The sequence below is a fragment of the Myotis nattereri genome (assembly GCF_964212035.1).
Source record: "Myotis nattereri genome assembly, chromosome: 6".
NCBI classification, from domain to species: domain Eukaryota; kingdom Metazoa; phylum Chordata; class Mammalia; order Chiroptera; family Vespertilionidae; genus Myotis; species Myotis nattereri.
Window position 1 is genome coordinate 57153029 of NC_138081.1, and position 20564 is coordinate 57173592.

General features: G+C 35.1%; 1 protein-coding gene across 2 annotated transcripts in view; it reads left to right on the forward strand.

The window, feature by feature from the left end:
* Positions 1-20564, forward strand: part of GRIK2 (glutamate ionotropic receptor kainate type subunit 2) — a 565655-nt gene that overhangs the window by 247102 nt on the left and 297989 nt on the right. For both annotated transcript variants that reach the window (XM_081093994.1, XM_081093993.1), the window contains 2 exons: positions 3691-3744; positions 6676-6849. In XM_081093994.1, coding sequence (XP_080950120.1) covers positions 3691-3744; positions 6676-6849 — 228 coding nt within the window. The remainder of the gene's footprint in view (positions 1-3690; positions 3745-6675; positions 6850-20564) is intronic.

The window sequence follows — 20564 nt, forward strand, 5'->3', positions numbered from 1 at the left end:
CCACTGGGGTGCCTGGCCAGTCTGGGTAAGGGGCTGAGGGGCAGCGATGGAAACTCCCAGCCTCTTCTTTTATTTTTTTTTTTAAATTATTTTGGGATTTAGTTACCTTCTATAATTGAAACTTTGTAGTCTTGAGAGGAGCTCAGAGCCAACAAGGGCCGGCGGGAGGGAAGCTTGGCTTCCTCCATCATTGGGGCAACCAAGCCTCCTGCTTGCTCCAGCTCCGTGGCTGCCGGCCTCTATCTTGGTTGGGTTAATTTGCATATAGTTGCTCTGATTGGTTGGTGGGCGTGGCTTATGGTGTAGCAAAGGTATGGTCAATTTGCATCTTTGTCTTTTATTAGTGTAGATATCTTACAGATGAGGGAACTAATGTTGGGAGTTAAATAGTTTGTTCAAGGCCATATACTTACAATGTGGTAAAACCTATATTTGAACGTAAGTTTTTATACTTTGTTTTTTAGAATTTTTCTGTACATTGCTGACACCATGGTGTTTTAGAATTTTTTAACTATCTTCAAATCTTGCATGTGTAGGATAAAATTTCACTACTAGAGAGTGATATAGATTCAGATGTCAAATTATGTCCTTTAACATATAATTACCAGCAGTAAATGCTTGTTTTAACATGTTTATTTTATTAAACAGAAGTTTTTCCAATCTTCCCATATGAATATTGATTTCACTACAGTAAAATATTTAATTGGATTTGGAAAATTGATCTAGTGTTATATTTGGGTAATAAAGCATGTGAGGTTTGTTTGTTTTTATTTTTTTAATGAGCAAAATAATGCAATAAAGTAAGCACTGAAATCTAGAGTAGGGATTTGTTTTCATTTAATATCAAAACAATTCTTGCCAAAACCGGTTTGGCTCAGTGGATAGAGCGTAGGCCTGCAGACTGAAGGGTCCCAGGTTCGATTCCGGTCAAGGGCATGTACCTGGGTTGCGGGCACATCCCCAGTGGGAGATGTGCAGGAAGCAGCTGATCGATGTTTCTCTCTCATCGATGTTTCTAACTCTCTGTCTCTCTCCCTTCCTCTCTGTAAAAAATCAATAAAATATATTTAAAAAACAAAAACAAAAAAAAACAAAAACAATTCTTGATCACATTAAGAATACACAGACTTGCCCAGCCAGTATTGCTCAGTGGTTGAACATTGAACTATAAGCCAGCAGGTCATGGTTCAGTTCTTAGTCAGGGCACATGCCCAGGTTGCAGGCTCTATCCCCATTGTGGGATGTGCAGGAGACAGCTGATCAATGATTCTCTCTCATTGTTATTTTCCTCTCTCTCCCCCCCTTTCTTCCTCTCTGAAATCAATAAAAAATGTATTTAAATACAAAAATAACAGCCTTGGAAAGGAGACCCTTTCTTTATTCCTGGAGTGAGTTAATACTCAGCTAACAGAGCTTTGGTAGGGTCTCTCTCTAGGCTTCCAATTAGCATGTAAATGATCAGCTATTTTGTCCCTAGAATAACTATGACTTATTTTGCTATTTGAAAGGTGAGAGGCCTATCATCTTTAATAGAATTTCCATTCTGCCTTCTCTTTGATTCATTCATTATTTTATACTTGTTTTCTTGTGTGTATTCTGACTTAGAGATAGTCAAAAATATTTATTCTAAAATAAACCTAGGTCAGGATACACATACTAGTAAGAAAACAGAATTATGATAATATTTAAAATATATACACAACAGGAAAAGATACATAATCATAACAAGACTAGTGGCCCAGTGCACGAATTCATGCACGGGTGGGGTCTGGCCAGCCTGGTCCCAATTGGGGTGGATTGGGGCCAGGCCTGTCGGGAAGAGGAGATGGTGAGAGGTTGTCAGACTGGCTCATCCCAATTGGGTCCCGATCAGGGCCGGGCAGCTGTGGGGAGGGGCAGAGGACAATTTGCCGGTGGGCTTCGCCCCCAATTGGGGTTGGGGAGGCTGATCGGGGGCCAGCTGCCTGGAGGAGAAGCTGCAGGCGGTTGGCTGGTGGCCCTGCCCCTAATTGGGGTCTGGAGGTCGATCTGGGGTGGGGCTGGGTGGGGGGAATGGCTGCAGGAGGTTGGCCAGCTGGTCCCACTCCCTGTTGGAGTAGGGGGGGGCGATCAGGGGTGGGGCTGGCAGGGGGGAGGGTTTTCAGGCTGATTGGGGTAGTGGGGGCCCAAAGGGGGCGGGGCTTGCCAGAGGAAGGGGCTGCAGGAGGTTGGCCGTCCAGCCCCACCCTCGGATCAGGCTGGTTCTCTGGCTGCAGTGGGCATCATAGCAACTGGTCATTCTGGTCATTCTGGCGTTCCGGTTGCTGGCTATGTATATGTATATGTATATGTATATGTATATGTATATGTATAATGTATGTATATGTATATATATGGATTATTAAATGAAAATTCAGAGCAAAGGTAAAATGAGAATGTGAAAATTAAGAAGTCAGAGTAGCATTATCACACTTTAGATTCTATAACACTGGCAAACCACATATATACAGCAGTATTTTTTTAAGTTACCTTGTCCCAGAGATTTGTCTCCTCTTTAGAACTCAGTTATTCTAGAAACCAATTCAAGAATAAATCAAATAACTTCCTTCTTGTTAATGTAGCAAGACAACATTTACTAGGACTCTATTTTATGATTTATATTTTTTTTCTGAGATTCTTCAACATTGGTTAACCATGGAACTCTGAGGATATGGTATAGGATTTGGAGAGCAGACATAGATGGGTTTAATCCAATATTTTAAATATCCAGAAAAAAAATAATGGATTTATCAGTGTAGCCTTATTTGCTAATTTGTTTGCTTAATTTGTTTACACTAACTAAGCTTTTTCTAAATACTCAGCAACAGTGAATTTGAAGTTCTCTTTTCTGAAAGCTTTAAAACTGAGTGGAGCTTGGGGCTGGCTAGATTTTTCTGAGGCAAATTGAAGACACTAATTGACATGCATGTCTTAATAGCTAAGATGCCACTTCCGCCAGAATGAATTTGTGTAGTTAGTGTGTGGAACAGTATTGGATGTTAGATGCACCTGAAAATGCTTGTTTTCTACTGACTCTTTTTCCAAAAGTCTTTGTTTTAATATTAGTAGTCTAATATTGACAAGGACTTAAAAGTATGAAATAAAACATAGAGGATTGAAATTGGCCTATGAATAAAAATATATTTTTTTTATCTGTACTTTTTGAATGACAGTGGTGATTTACACCTACTACTTTAATTTCGGGGAAACATCTCTAAAATGCTAAAAAAAATTGCTATTGGCATTGTACTTTGCAGCACATTTTTCCCTAATTGAGTAATACCTTTTATCAAAATAAAATGGTGTTCCTCATTAGGGTATTAATGGTGGACACATTACACACATAATGAACTTAGATGTGCTATCTCAGGTTTGTGTCAAATGAAATTTCCCCTTCAATATGCAAAGCAATAAGCTTCACAATTGCACACATTCAACTAATAGCTATTCTATCAAGATAATTAGTTCTGAAATTTCTTCAGTAACCACTAATCTTCTTCAACTATGGAGGAAAGACTTAGTTTGACTCAATTTTAATGTAACCTTAATAATATAGACTGATTCTTTATTAAATCATACTATTTTGTTCTCATTTGTCTTATTGACATAATGTATTTCATATAATGTGTACCTTTAGTATCAGTATACTTATATTTATTTTTTATTTCTTAGGCATTAGCTATGGGGATGATGACAGAATATTATCATTATATCTTTACCACTCTGGTAAGTAATTTATAAAACATAAAGATAATGCTCTAATTTTATTATTATGACTTTCCAGAATGGGAAATGGGCTTTTGAGTGAGAAGAAATAATATGACTGACACTGTTGTAGTTATACTGTATATTATTTTGATAAAGCCCAGGAGGAATTATCATAACAAAGAACTAATATTTCTTGGTGAGAAGCTGGTGATATTGAAATAAAATCATTTTAGATATTAAATTCAAAATATTCTCTCATCTGTAGATGAGTTTCAGAACATAATGCAATTCAAAACTAGTTCACTGAGAAATCAATGTTTTAGAAAAGCACAAATTCTTATGTGGTTAACTCTATGCACTTTATAAAAATCATATTTGTTGAAGCTGCTCTTTTAGTAGATTAAATTTACTATATTGTATTTGTCTATATTTAGTTGTTTTTTTAGTCAATATTATTTAACTATTAGAAAATTGAATGTTACGTTTATCTTTTGTCTGTACATACCCACCACACAGTTTTTCCTTAATATGCACAAAAACATGACTTTGCTGTTTTATCAAACCTACTTACTCTATTTCTTTATCATGTCATATCCGGATTTCTCTTTATTAAAAACATAACATTTAAATAAGTAAAGTTGAAGATCTAGTTGACTTTATTGAATGATTTTGAATCGGACAGCATCCCGTCTACCAAGTGGAGAGGAGCTCTGAGGGGGTGTACAAAAGGCTTTTAAAAGGCAGAGAGAGCGTGGGAAGAGGAAGTCATAAATACAGAAAAGGGTTATTTCAGGCAAGGTTACCTCCTATTGGGGGACAAAAGGGTATATTTAGGCAGATTACCTCACTGTTGTTGACCTGGAAATTACAAACAGACCAGTAAGATGACATTCCCAAGGAAGTTTGAAAATGCAACTAGGCTAAGTATTAAGCCTTGGTTTGGTGACATGGGCTTTGCAAAAGTGATTCCATTTGGAGCCTGTTTCTTTTAACACCCTTCCCTGTGAAATAGCTGTATGTCTCCAAGATTTGTTTCCTGCCTGTCTCCAAAAAGTATCTCCAAATTTGGGCCTCCATCCTATTTTCTTTTTTTTATCTTTGACCATTTTCTTCAGAAATGGTATGTATTTAAAGTTTCAATTATTACCTTTGTTCAAATAAGATCTAAATGTCCATCTGTAATAGTCTTGAATTGTTGTGTATTAGTATTTCTACATTGAAGAATAATCCTAGTTGTTGTGTCATTAAGATCATTTCAAATCATTTAAACTTAATATATTATCCTCTAAATTGACCCCTCTTCTGACTTCCTTCAAAATTTCTATTGTCTCTGACTCATTATCACCAACAAAATTCTACTGTTCTTTCCTCCATAGTGTCTCTAGCATGCATCTTCTTCTCTTTCCCCAGTGACCAATTTGACGAATGCTTTTTTCTCTGTTAACTTAAAAGTCTTCCAGGTAATCACCTTGTTTTTCGGAGGGTTGAAACTACCAGATGAAATTACTAAGATTTAATTGATCACAATAGCTTCCTGTATTAAAACTCTCCTTCACTGGAGATCCTTCTAGCTGTAAGTTGCATTTTACTGATAAATATTAAGGTTAACTCTGCTATACTATCTCTATATCACTTCCCACCAGGAGAATTTTTGTGGCCTGTAAGAAACTCAGTGATAGGCTGGTGGAGAGGGAGTGGAAGCCTTCACTCATCAGCAAATTATACTTTAATTCTGCCAAAATTCAGTTCTCCCATAATCATAAGATTTTAGGGAAATCAAAAGCATCTCTTAATAAGAAAAAAAAATACGAAAAGAACTAGTGTGCAGTGTATAGAACACAGCCTGTAATTGAGGCCTTTTTAGTTTGATTCTAACCTAACTTTTCTAGTTGATTTGTTTGCTGCTACTCTCTTTTATGAATTCTCTTTTGTGGCCAAACTGATCTAGATCAGTCTCCTGGATAGGTTGTATATTTTCTAATTTTTATCTCACTGACATTTCCCCTTTTGCCTCTCAAAAGCCTGACCACTCTTTGATGATAGCTCAGAATCCATCTGCTTTAGGCAGTTGTTTCTGACTATGAAAATTAAGTCATCTGTCTTCTGACTTTTGCTGACTTCTACTCTTTTACCCCTTCGCATACATTGCAATATATTATTTACTGCATTGGATATATATCCTTGGCTTGACTGCAAACATTGAAAAAGAAAAACCTAAAGATCCACATAATTTTATTCCTGTTATCTAACCTGCATAGCTGTACGTGTCCAAGGCAAGCTTTACATAGAACCAATGTCATCAATCTTGCCCCTGTTCTTACTTGGCGGTAAGATCGGTTAGAGAAAAGCGAAGGTCTGATGTGCTGCATGTTTTCATAGTGCCATCCAGGTACTTTGATAGCTTTGGTCTCCTGTCTTCTGGGAAAAACAAAGGAAAAGCAGAGCACTCACTGTATACAGATTGGAAATCTAAAGGGTTCCTTGTGGTGAAGTTGCCAGATAGGGTGTCGCAAAGGGACTGCAGGTATTCTGCAACCGAAAAGGACAGTCTTCTTAACTTTTTTTTTCTGTTTTGATATATTTTTTATTTAGTTAGAAACCATATATTGTGACCTGTTTCTTAAAACAAAACAAAACAAAACAAAAAAACACCTAAAATATAAAATGGCAATAACCAGCCAAAAAAGCAGGGCATCGAAAAGATACCTCTAGTTAGTTAAAAGTGAAATAGTAATGCATAATATTTAAGGATAAGCTATCCTTAACATGGGAAAGAAAGCTCATGTAAATCTTAAAGGTGGCTATAAAAAGCCTGTTGTAGTATTGGTGGAATTAGAATAGTGTGTGTATGTATGTATCCTAAGGCAAGCAGGAATAAGTGACTATTTCAATTATGCATGCTTATAAATATACTCTTTTGATAATAACATGAAAACATTTGTCTTTCAGGACCTTTTTGCTCTTGATGTAGAGCCCTACCGATACAGTGGCGTTAACATGACAGGGTTCAGAATATTAAATACCGAAAATACGCAAGTCTCTTCCATCATTGAAAAATGGTCGATGGAACGGTTGCAGGCACCTCCGAAACCCGATTCAGGTTTGCTGGATGGATTTATGACGGTATGAATAACCACTTAAACATCAGTTTATGTGTTTCTAAGTAATATTGCATAAATTATTAAATTCTCTGGATCTAAACGCTGGATTAATTGTTTGACCTTAAAGACATATGAGAACTACTATTACAAATAATTCTTTTGAAATTTTTTAAATTAGGTCTTTATTGAAAATTTACACTTTTATCAAAGTGTCTCTAGAGGCATTTTTACTATGGTTAGAATACTACAGTGTTGGAATTTCTCTAAAATTAATTAGTGCCATAATATGATAAATTGGAGACTGAAAAGAAGATATTGCCTGACAGTTGTCCTTCTGGTTTTAATTGGAAATCTAAAGGATTCCTTATGGCCAATATATGATCACTCTTCTACATGTTGGTTTCTGATATCTGATATCCATATGGATGACTTACATTACACAAAATATTTCTTGAACTTAATCACTTTTAATAAATTTTTAATATCAAGTAATTTTAATAAACTAAAAAACAAGCACATAGAAAAAGCTCATGGAGTAGATGTCAATGCTGGAGAAATCCCTCCCACACTTCTAGCTCCGTATCCCATCCCTCAAAACCCAACAACCGAATCTGAAACGACAAAGGAAATCCTTCCAAACCTGAACTTCTGTGAGAGCCCCTTCACCAATGAAAAGAACAGTGTCCTACGTGGTACACATTCAGAGTTAAAATAACTCCAACTTTTATAGCTATACATACTGTTTTAAAGCAAATCAATATATTTTAAAATTTCATATACTTAGGAATTTATCCATTTTGTCAAGATTGTCCAATTGTTGACATATAGTTGTTTGTAATATTTTCTTACAATCCCTTTTATTTCTGGGTGGAGTCAATTGTTATTTCTCTTTCATTTCTGATTTTATTTATTTGGATCCTCTCGCTCTCTTTTTTGATGATACTGGTTAAAGGTTCACCAATCGTGTTTAACTTTTCTTTTTTTCTTTATTGATTAAGGTATTACAAGTGTGTTCTTATCCACCCATTGCCCCCCCACCTCACCCCCCAATCATGCTCTCACCCCCTGGTGTCTCTGTCCGTTGTTTATGCTTATATGCATGCATACAAGTCTTTTGGTTGATCTCTCTCCCTTACCCCCACCCTCCCCTACCTTCCCTCTGAGATTTGATGGTCTGATCGATGCTTCTCTGTCTCTGGATCAATTTTTGTTCATCAGTTTATGTTGTTCATTATATTCCACAAATGAGTGAGATCATGTGATATTTATCTTTCTCTAACTGGCTTGTTTCATTGATCTTCTATATTGTTTTCTTAGACTCTATTTTTTTGTCTGCTCTGACCTTTACTATATCCCTCCTTCCACTCACTTTAGGCTTTTTTTATTTTTCTTTCTAGTTCCATTAAGTGTAAAGGTAGGTTGTTTATTTGAAATTTTTCTTGCTTCTTGAGGTAGGCCTGTATTGCTATGAATTTCCCTCTTAGGACTGTTTTCCCATAGATTTTGGGTTATTGTAGTCTGATTTTCATTAGTTTCAAGGAATTGTTTAATTTCTTCCTTGATCCCATTGTTAACCCATTCATTATTAGTAACATTTCAATCTTATTTTTTTAAAATATATTTTTTATTGATTAAGATAATACATATGTGTCCTTATCCCCACATTATCCCCACCCCCCGCTCATGCCCTCACCCCTCCCCATTGTCCGTGTCCATTGGTTAGGCCTATATGCTTGCATATAAGTCCTTTGGTTGATCTCTCCCCCTTACCCCTACCCTCCCCTACCTTCCCTCCAAGGCCCGACAGTCGAATCAATTCCTCTCTGTCTCTGGATCAGTCCTTGTTCTTATTAAGTTTATTGAGATTTGTTCTGTTTTCTGACATTTGGTCTATCCTAGAAAATGTTCCATATGCACTTGAAAAAAATGTATATTCTGCTGCTTTGGGGTGAAATGCTCTGAAGATATCAATTAAATCCATCTAATCTCGTATGTCATTTAAGGGTGCTGTGTCCTTGTTGATTTTCTGTCAGGAAGATCAATCTATTGATATCAATGGGGTGTTAAAGTCCCCTACTATGACTGTATTACTGTCGATCTCTTCCTTTATATCCACCAAAATTTGCTTTATAGATTTAGGTGGTCCTATGTTGGTGGGCAATAATTAATATATAAATAATAATACAAGAATGAACTGTTTTGAGTATTTACAACTATAAATCTACTTTTGCCAGCCTCCGTATTCCTGTTGTGTATGAAAGCTTTTTCTATTATGACTGTAAATTTTTCATTAATTACTTCAATTGGTCTTCAGATTATGTTTTTAATGTTGTAGTGAAATAAAGGGAAATTTTAAATTTACCTCTTAAATGATGATTTAGTAATACAAATTGAGCGACTTCATAGAGATTGTGAGAAAATCATTGTTACCCTCAAACAACTAAGTTTCTGATGACAAAATGACATTTATATTGCTTTAGTAAGGAAAATAACCTACTAGAATTTGAAGATGTCTTATATCTATATTAATGTTTTAAATAAATAATAGGAGGGGAATTTTACTCTTTTTCATAAAAAATGAGAGGGTTGATTAGTTCTACTATTTTGTCTTAAACTAAGCCTTAGGTTAAGGTATATTTGAGAAACCTTTTTGAGAAAACAATATGTAAATAACTTAAAAGTAAAGATATTTTTTCTCTTAAGTATATCCAGATTAAAAATAATATACAACTTAGAAAAAAATTACAGATAATATGTTTTTGAAATTTTTAGAAGAATTTTAAATGCCAACATTCTTCTCTTTGGTATAGGCATTAAATGCTTTTTAAGTGGCATTTTATATAAGAAAAATTTTGAAATTTTTCACATATAAGAGATAATTACCCCTTCACTTATATATTTTTATTTAAGTTAGTGCAAGCTATAAATATTTAACCTGAAAACTTACATGAGAACTTTTTTAAACAAGTGGGATAAAGATAAACTTAATTTAATGAGCACTTTTTGCATAACATTTCTTTTCTAAAATATGTACCAGCTACTTATTTTGTTATATTTATAAATTGAGCATGGAACACAAAATATTTTGGAAGAAGAGATGAAGCTTGCCATTAAAATAAATATGTCTTTCAAAATACATTCTGATTGATTAATGTTTTAAAATTTCCCTTTTGGAAAATTAATACTATTTTTTTAAAATAGTCTATTATACAACATTATATAATGACATAAAAAGTACATATAAAGTATTTTTGTTATGTAATATTAATTTTAATTATAAAATAGTGCATGATTATTATAAAAAAGAAAATCAGTATCAAATCTGTATAAAGATGTTGGCATATTTATTCCTTGCATGAACAATCTTTTTCTTTCCTATTTAAGATTATATTGTAATCTGTTTCCTTCCTAGTCATTAAATGTTTAGGAAAACAAATTAATAAGCTATTTTCACCATGAATGGCATCAGGAAGTTAAGAGGATTCTAGTCAGAAAAGAATTATAGCCTGGCATTGTGGCATTGAAAATATCCCCTTCATTAAATTCATGAGATCTCAGTATTATTATGACTCTTGTTCTTTTTTTCTCTCTATGATCCCATAAAGAAATGGTACTATCAGTGAAGTTCCTAGTTTTGCGAGACCCATTATTATCAGTATCATAGTAATTTGTCACTATATAAGATCATAATACTTATACTTTCACACTCTTCATGTTTGAGCTATAAAAGGACACAATGAACTGGATTTATAAGATTTTTTTTCTGGTTGAGTTAGCAGTTTCATTGACTCCTACATTAAATGTTTATCAGATAAATGACCGTGGAACACAAGGCCATTTTTCCTGTAGTTGTAGTTTCTTCTTCCATGGTTTCTAATCCTTATATTAAATATATTAATGTTAGTATCTCAGTAAATGTTAATCTTCATTTGGTATAGACCCAACCAAGTCACACAGTACATCCAAGCCTGATCTAGTCAAGCAGGAAAGAAGAAAGAAATCCCATCCCTCTTCTTTCACACATAAAGGTGTGTGTTTTTTTTCCTCATAATATCATATTTCTAGCACTTTTCCCCTTGCCCATGCACTATCATTCAGTTAGTGCTGTAATGTCTTTCCAAGATATCAGCCCTTATTATAAAGCCATTCTCTACTGTGCATTCTCTATTATAACTATTCACATATTTCCATGCTCCTGGGGTGTGGAAAAACTATTCTTATTGTTTGATCAAATGACATTTCTCACAGTCTTCTGAATAGATATCTGTGTCTCCAAGAAAAGTTACTATTGGGTGGGAATTCACTTTTTTAATCCATCAGAGCTTGATGATAGTTAAACTTAATACTGATTTATTGAGTTTGCAGCAATCTCAGTTCAAGAGAATGAAGTCAAGAACACCTCAAGGTAAATTTTAAACAGTCTAGAATACATCCTAAACATCCTTCCTAGTGTTCCAATTATGCCTGTGCATACTAATGCTAATGTACCTATAACCTATCCAGTAGATTTAAAATGCCTTTTTTTCTTATGTTGATATAGAATACCACATGTATTCCTTGATAATGTAAATTTGCAACACAAATCAATAATGTCTATGTTGGTTGGTTATGTCATTTGTAGTGCTGTAGGAAGATTACTGTTTGGAAATTTAAACTCTGGGTACCAATTGCTCTCTCCATTCCACTTTTCCTCTTTTTACATTCACCAACCATCAAACACTGTCAAATATGTTGTATCAATACCTTTCTTAACTACATTCTTCTTTCACCCCCAAAGCAATGCCTGAGTTAAGGACTCAGTGCTTTCTCACCTGGTTGCTGCAAGAGTCTGTCTCCTCAGTAATCTTACCAGAACATCGCTCATGACTCCTTGAGCCATGATCTGGCTCGTGATCTGGCTTCTGCTACTTATCTGGCCTCATATTTGCCTAATCCCTGCTCCACCAAGCCACCCACCTCACCTTGATGCACCTTCTCATTTCAGCACAGGGTGTTCCCATTGTCTGAACCACCTTTCCGTATTAGAATGCATGGTATATTCTTACTCCTGCTCTAATTTCAGGTCATCTGTTGCTTTGTATGTGAATTTGCTCTGAGTTCTCCAGACATTTTTACCAGTGTGCTCCCACAGTTAACCCCGTGTTGAAATTTAACTCTGGTATTTTTGTTTGTTTTCATATCCATTTTTAAATAGACTGCTCTTTCAAGGCAAGAATTAGTTTTCATCATCCTTGAAACCGTGGTACCAACTTCAGTGGTTGGTGAACAGTAGGTGCTCATAATGAAAGAGGGAATGCCTCTTTAAATAAATATGCGTTAATATAGTTTAATCCGTTTACAACTGTATTCTAATAACCAGGTCGTCTCATTTCTCCAGATATATTCTGGAGAGTTTTTTTTAGTTATCCACTCGAACTTATTATGAAGATACCTAATCATTTAGAAAATTTCAATTAGACTAGTATCAATTATTTATTAGAGAAGTACCTGCCAGGGCTGACGGAAGACCCTGTGCGACGGATGAATGATACTCTAACACATGTTTCTGTGAAAGAGAGGGCTAAGGCACTACTTGGCTATTGCCACCAAGTAGTCTTGTTCTCCTGCCTTCTTTGGCTTTTATTGTCTTAACAGCTTGTACTAAAATTAAGGTCTAGATACAATCAGCAAGGTAAGCATCCTTGAGAAAGTATATACTTAGACAAGGACTGGTCTTTAAAGACTAAACATTGAGATTCCAACAAAATACCCCGGGGGGTCATACTTGTTTGGAAAAGTCAAGGTAGGGGCTGCTGCTTTTGGCAAGGTCCCCTCAGAGGCCCCCAACCTTTTGGAGAATCCTTCTTACAGACATTCCAAACCAAGTCCGGTGCTTCCCCACAACTACCTTAAACAGCAAAAGTTTAGAAATGCTTTTGATTAAATAGCAAAATTTTAGTGAGTTAGAAGAGTAAATGCCATTCTTTTTTACAAAAAAAGGTAGACTGTTTATAAAAGAGGTGATTCTTTATGTGTTTAAGTTCCAATGTCCTCCTAAAATTCCTTTTAACAAAAGAACATGGCCTAGACTTTTACATTTTTTCATAATTTGATCAACTTATGTTAAAAAATTAATATCATATATACACAATTTACAGAAGGGAGTTAGCTCATCTACTAAGAGGGGACAAGTATCACTCTGTTACTGTAAAAAGATTTACCTTTAGAAAGTAAATGAAAAAAGAACCATAGAGAAATAAAGTATGGCCATGCAGGGTTTCATTTATTGCTAGAAGTAAAAGCCTGCTTTTACTGATATTTGCTTAGCTTAATTAGCTGTAGCTGTTTTCTTCAATTCAGTTGAAATGAGAATAAATGTGAGACTTTTCCAAGCAGTGGATCAATATAACTTATCATTTTGAGTAAGTTGATTTTATTTCATATTCCACCAAAACCCCAAAAGAAAAGTATGAAAAGTGGCTACATAATGAATTAATTATCCTTTCTTTGATCAATTTTAATTGTGTGTACATTGTAGACAACACTCAGGATTTGATACCCAGGCTCTCAGGATTGGGTGATGAAGACAGGACCAGTTTCTTAACAGAACTTAGGGAATTGACAAAATTAGAAGATACTGAATTTTTATTGCTCACATCTCACATCTTTGATGGTATAAAATCATATTCAAACTTTGATTATTGATGTCTTCCTAATTTGGTACTTATTTGATTGATCTACTTTCTTAATTCTTCCTTCAATTTTTTTGTTACAATTCCTTGTTTTCCATGCTATTTTATGACAGCAAGAAATAGACATATATTTCTCAGGGGTTTTACGTAATTTCTCAATATTTTGTTGAAAAAAATGTGCAACATTTTGCAAAATTTATTAATGTAGCTGTTAGTTTTATTTTTGTCTTTACCACAGAAGAAATATTTTTAGTCCATATATATTTCATATATATGGAAGAAAATTTTGTATAAGATATTTCAGAGTATGTAATGAAGTCATAAATACAACATTTATTGACTTTTTATGATTGACTCAATGAATAGTCAAGGAATATGGAGTACGTGGCATGAATAACAGAATGGCACTATTTCTTCACTTTATTATACCTATTAACCTTCCAAGATGTACTAAATTGCAAGTTTAATCTGAATATAAATAATTTAGATGACTTAACAACCTCTATTGTTTTATTAACATAGAGCATTACACCGAATTGCCTTTGCTCATTGGCAGATGAAATAATCAGCATTTATCTAAAGTGGATAAAAAGAGGGAATTTCTATTTTAAGTAACTGTGTATATGTGGTTGTTGTTTTTTTTTTTTTCGTGAAAAATGGCAGTTGCAATGAAGCACTTACTGCACAGTCATATTACTCTTTCGGTCTATTTTTAAACTTTTCACTTGGTAAAGCTAAGTTTGATTCAAAAGATTTTTTCCCCCTTTTACCTTAAATAACAAAATTTATCTTCAAAGCATTGATCTGAAATCATTCAATACAAACTTGTAAAGGATAAACACATTTTTGCTCATATTTTTTTCAGCTTCTCTCAGATTTTTTATTTGATATTTAAATATAGTTACATATGGATATAACCAATCACAGATGTATAAGGAAGTTCAGGTAGACCAACATTTCTGTTATTCAAGATAGGGCTCCACAGGGACAGTCAATGGCCAGGACAGCTGGAGAAGGTGATGGCCAAATGCTTTGACAAGAGGGCCAAGTCCAGCATTGCTGTCTAGGAACTGGCGACGTTCTGAGATTTAGGGCTTCACATACATGATAAATTAGAGACTAAAAAGAAGACATTGCCTGATAGTTATCTTTTTTATTTTAAGTGCAGCTTTTTTGTCATGCTCCTTCCTAGAACAGTGCATTTAAAAATTAAAACAACTGGGCCTGGCTGATGTTGCTCAGTGGTTGAGTGTGAACCTATGAACTAGGAGGTCATGGTCCAATTCCTGGTTAGGGCACATGCCCCAGTTGCAAGCTCAATTGCCGATGGGGGGAATACAGGAAGCAGCCAATCAATGATTCTCTGTCATCATAGATGTTTCTATCTCTCTCTCTCCTTCTCTCTTCCTCTCTGAAATCAAGAAAATGTTTTTAAAAAATTAAAACAACTGGAGATATTATAAATAAATGAATAACTTGGTGTTTAATAATATATATTTTATATAATAAACATAAATCATAACTAATTTTATGTAAATATATACCACAGTACATGTTTTCTTCTTTGTTTTTAAATTATCTACCTACATGTCCCACTGATACAGAAATTCTCTTGCCTATTTGAAATAAATAATTTCCCAAGTCACTTATTAGAAATACAAACATAAATATATATAAAGTATGACTTTAAGGACCCTAGGCTATAGAGTAGACCCAAGAACTTTGATACAAACAAAGACTACGTATAAACTCTGAGTTTAATTCCCATTGTGTGTTACCATTTGTATTTGACAATCTCTACTATAAAATAGCCTATTTGTGAAATACATTTAATGCTTACTACGTTCTAGTGCTATTGTTGCCTCATGAACGCATCATGGGGCAGATTTAATCCTATTTTATAAATGCAGATACATAGAATAGGTAAGTTATACATGAAGGATGATCCCTGGGCTATAATCAGAAGCAAATATAAAGGCATCCTTAAGCATCCAGAAGTAAAAAGTTGAGCGTGGTGAATTAGAAACCAGAAAATCATGTTACATTTATTGCTTCTTCTTCAACTTTAATTTATAGTTTCACATCAATTTTGGGTAAGTGGTAGTTCTACTAATACCTCCTCTTTCCTTCCTGAATAGATTAAACTAACTAAGAGAGGTTTGGAGGCAGCATCTGAGTCCCATTTCCAATCCTTTCTAATGCTGTCACTTAATCTCTTTGAGCCTCACTTGTCAAATAGAAGTAATAAATTTTAGTGTGTTGTCCTAAGGATAATAAATTAACATATAAAAATATTGGAAACCTTCCTGGGGGTGTTTTATAATTATGAGCTATATTATTGCCTCCTCTTAAACTCCCAGTGCCTGAGAAATGTAGAATAAATTTTGACACAGTGGTTATAGCTTAAATTATCCAGTCATATTATTTCAGTATCATTTGTAATCTCTTTTATGCAATAACACTGTAGTAGATATGTGGTGAATGTGTGTGTTGTGTGTTAGGTGGTTAATTGACATAGAACCTTTAAGAAGCATTTATAAAGAATCTATTTTGTACTTGAATTAATAATCTTAAAATGTTCACAGTCACAAAAATTGTAAATGTGCTATTAGAATGATACACCCCTACTTAATAGATTTTTAAGTTTAACTAGAAGTTTATGAAATGGTAGGTACCATTTATTTACTCTCAATGTCAGGTCACTGCATTTTCAGGTTAAGAAGATAGTTTGTTAGGTAGAAAATTAAAGGATGAATTTTGTTTCATTTTTTTATGCCAGTTATAAAAGACTGCTAAATCTATTTTATCTTAGAACAGGAATTTGGGGATGAGAATCACCTGACTATCAAAACCAAGGTCTGCTTATTACTCCTTTATAAACTTCTAATTATTTAATATCTGTGAGCCTCAATTGCTTCTTCTATTTAATGGAACTAATAATATATTATAGTGTCACTATGAAGATTAAGTGTGTAGGCATACTGCTTAAAGACAGTGTCTGGCAAACAGCTGATCCTCCAAAAATGATATCTATTTTCACCAAGGCAAATACCATTTCTGAACTTCAGTGCAAGTGCTGTTTCTGTTTAAAGTTAATCATTCAAAGAGTTTCTTGATGTCCTGTTGTACTAATGTGACAATTTAAGAATGCAACTGTGCCGAAACCGGTTTGGCTCAGTGGATAGAGCGTCGGCCTGCGGACTGAAAGGTCGCAGGTTCGATTCCAGTCAAGGGCATGTACTTGGGTTGCGGGCACATCCGCAGTGGGAGATGTGCAGGAGGCAGCTGATCGATGTTTCTCTCTCATCGATGTTTCTAACTCTCTATCTCTCTCCCTTCCTCTCTGTAAAAAATCAATAAAATATATTTAAAAAAAAAAGAATGCAACTGTAAATAATACTTTAAAAAAGAATCTAAGAGTAGGTAGCTGCTTATTTTAATGCACTAGTTGAGATTAAGTGAATGAATAAACATGAATAAGAGCCAGGTTTAGTATCAAACAGTTGATGTTTATTTCATGACACTGGTATCTAAGTAATTATATTTACATTGGACAGATAGTCCTTCAAAAAAGTGTAGCCTGTGTATTTAATGATAGAAAAGGCCTAAGAAATGGTCAAGGATTTACTCTGATGTACTAATTTCCAAGATATGCTTGGCCAATAGTCTTTAAATTCACATTAATAAATTAAAAGGATATTTCAGACAAAATGAAATGAGTTTTAGGGTGAATTTGCTCTAGGGATATTAGGAATTATCTTGCTTTATTGTTCAGAGAGAAAATATGTTGATCTTTCATTTGCTTTTCTAAAAGAAGTCATAAATATTTTATTCATTAATCTTCAGAATACCCTGTGATCAAATTGAACCAGAAGGGAAAATGAAATTATTAAACAGAAGCAGATATTGAAATGGGAGTAAATCAATTCCTTATGAAAATTTTTGTATATTATTACTCATTCATTTATTCTCTAAATATTTACTGCACACCCAGTATATGTAATATGTGGTATTAGACCATGTGGATAAGAATATATATATATATATATATATATATATATATATATATATATATATATATAGTTTATCTGTACCAGAAGAATTATCAATTTACCAAGCAAAGTAAAACATGGCCTTAAATAATTTTAAAAAATAAAAAATGTTGGGTCTTAAATAATTATAAAAAATAATTTTAAAAATGTAATAAAGAACTTATGTAGAAAATAATATATGTATATGGAAGTTTACCTACTCTTGTTTAGGGTAAATTGAACCTCACATAAAGTCACAGCTAGAGAATGTTACATGCCCAAATTACCAGGATGAACAGTTTTCTTTCTTCGTAGTTTTCTCACTGTACATGAGCAACAATCCACCATTCTGCGATAAGTCCCAGAAACTCAGAGGCTTGGTCAGCTTCATCAGGCTGGTTGATGGGAACACAGGCTCCATTGTAGGGTACTCCACACAGAAGTGCCCTCTTCAAGCTGGAGAATGACATAGCACTCCAGAAAATGACACCGCAGTCCTGAAGCTGTGCCAGACTTGGAGTTTTGGTATTTCTGCTGAAAATGTGGCAAATTGTCATCTTATCCACCCAAGCTTCTATTGCCTCTGCTTTTAGAGACCATTTTTTGCCTATTCCCTCTGCATGTCTTGTCATTTCACCACAGGAGCTAGGGCTCAAGTTTATTCTCAAATTGGCCTGATTCCCACTGTCCCAGCTCCCATCTTCCAGTTAGCTAGCTCTTTAGTTTGTCCAGCAAATGTGCACTGGGCGCCTGCCCTTAGTGCCAGCATGGCTGCGCCAGGAGCCCCACACCAGTCCCCGGCTGTCTGCAGACCTAGCCCTTCCACAGCGCCCTCAGTCTTGTCCAAGCTGTGTCCTCTCTCAGCTGGTGATTGTTTTCACTCACCTGACTCTACCTGGGCAGCCTGAGTTCCTCAACGCTACTCTGGATTGGAGTCTTGATTGTTTTGCTCCTAGGAGTTTCCTTGAACCTTTTGGAAATTTATCCACTTTCTCCTCAACAGCGTTCAAGCTCCTGGTACTAAGGAATGGAGGAAAGACAGGTCTCTGTAAAACCAAATGCACAGTTGCTCTTGCCACCAGAGAAATGGTGCAGAGTTGGAGTTCATCAAATTGTGTGTGTGTGTGTGTGTGTGTGTGTGTGTGTATATATATATATATATATATATATATATATATATATATGATGAGAAAACCTACACCAAAGTATTTGATGTTTATGTCTTTAACCATGGAGCTAAATTAATAATAATAATTTTATTTTATTGCGGTTATTTTAGCATCACCAAATACTGGGCATATCTGCTGCAATGTTATAAAAATTTGATAGTTTGGTATGATTGGATAAAAATTTGTAGGAGGTAATGCTTGACTGGATCTTGAAGGTGAATTTGAACATAGCATTTTGATAAAAATAGATTAGAGCAGGAGGGCCAAGTTGAAAGAAGAGAATGAAAAATCAATTTTTTTTTTTTTAGGGTATGAGAGTGCAATACAAATGAGGTTTATCATTTACTGTGTATCAACTCTTAAAAATATTATGCCAATTGTGGTAGTTAAATGAAGATATGCTAGCCTTGCACTATCTCTAATTCTCACAAAAATGAGCAAAATGAACATTATTTCTCACTTTACAGGGGATGGAAGTGAGGCTCAGATCTGTTTAGTATATTGTCTGAGGACATGTTGCTTAGAAGGTGGAGGCTGAGCTTTAAGGTCAGGCCTTTCTACCTTGTTGACTTGTGCTCCTTCTGCTCTGGTCCCAGAAGGCTCATCTGGTGGCTCATGCAGGTTCATTAGACTCACTCCAGGCAAAGGCAAGAATCTGTGATGCAAGTCTAGGGTAATAATGACACTACTAGACCCCAGAGGGCTCAAAGGCAGGATTGAAAGGGAAGACCCTTTTGCAGTAGGAAAGGAGACTAAGGAGACAAGATTAGGAAGCTAGAATAAGAAGACAAGAGAGACTGATACACCTTCCAGCTTAGGTGACTGGAAAGACACTAGTGTTTTAACAAAAATGGGGCTGTCTAGAGGAGGAGGTGACTTGTGAAGGGAGGTGGCATTGCAATCATGGCAATGGTGAAACCTAAAGGGAGAGAGGTTTGACAAAAAGTTGGAAGCCAGTATATTGTTTCTCATTGCAGTAAGGGATAAGATCTCAATTTCTTTTTCAGATATAAGAGAAGGATCTATTGCCATATGTTTGCAATCCTTCAAAGAAAAGGATCTAGCCCTTCTATTTGGCTCCCCAGATTAATCAAACCTGAAAGTTAGAAAATTTAAGTCACTTTGGATTCAGTTAAAGAATAACTGCATCTTTTGGTCCCTTTGTTTCTCAGTAGTCATGCCACCATGCCTGAGTCTCCACACCAAATGTGCTTGGGTCTTAGGAACAAAATATTTTAATTTATATTCTCATCCTGGCTTTCAAGGAAAATATTACTCCTGCTAAAGGTTGCCCTTAAAAATCAACTTCTCAGACTCATTCTTAGTCTTTAAATATTTATTCCTCTCTCCAAATTCTTTATTTTGTCAAAGCAAAAAGGAAAATGAGTAAGTGATAAATTGAAGACTGTGAAATACCTTTAAAATGTGAACTTTTTAGCCCTTAAGACAGGAACATACAAATTTAACTAACAAAAATTACACCTTGTCTTCTATATTTGAGAGTCTACTAGACTAAATTTTAGTAAATATGAAACAATCAAAATTACAAGGTAAACACAGATGTTACTGATTTGTTCACTTTTAAAGCACTCTGATTATTTAGTGTTACTTCAATTTTATTGTATTATTGATGTACTAGGGGCCCGGTGCACGAAATTCGTGCACCGGGTTGGGGGGGGGGCGAGGAGAGTGTCCCTCAGCCCAGCCTGCCCCCTCTCACATACTGGGAGCCCTCAGGCGTTGACCCCCATCACCCTCCGATCGCCTGATCGGCCCCTTGCCCAGGCCTGACGCCTCCGCCAGAGGTGTCAGGCTTGGACAGGGGACCCCCATCACTGGCTCTGGCCCCCACCCAGGCCTGAGGCC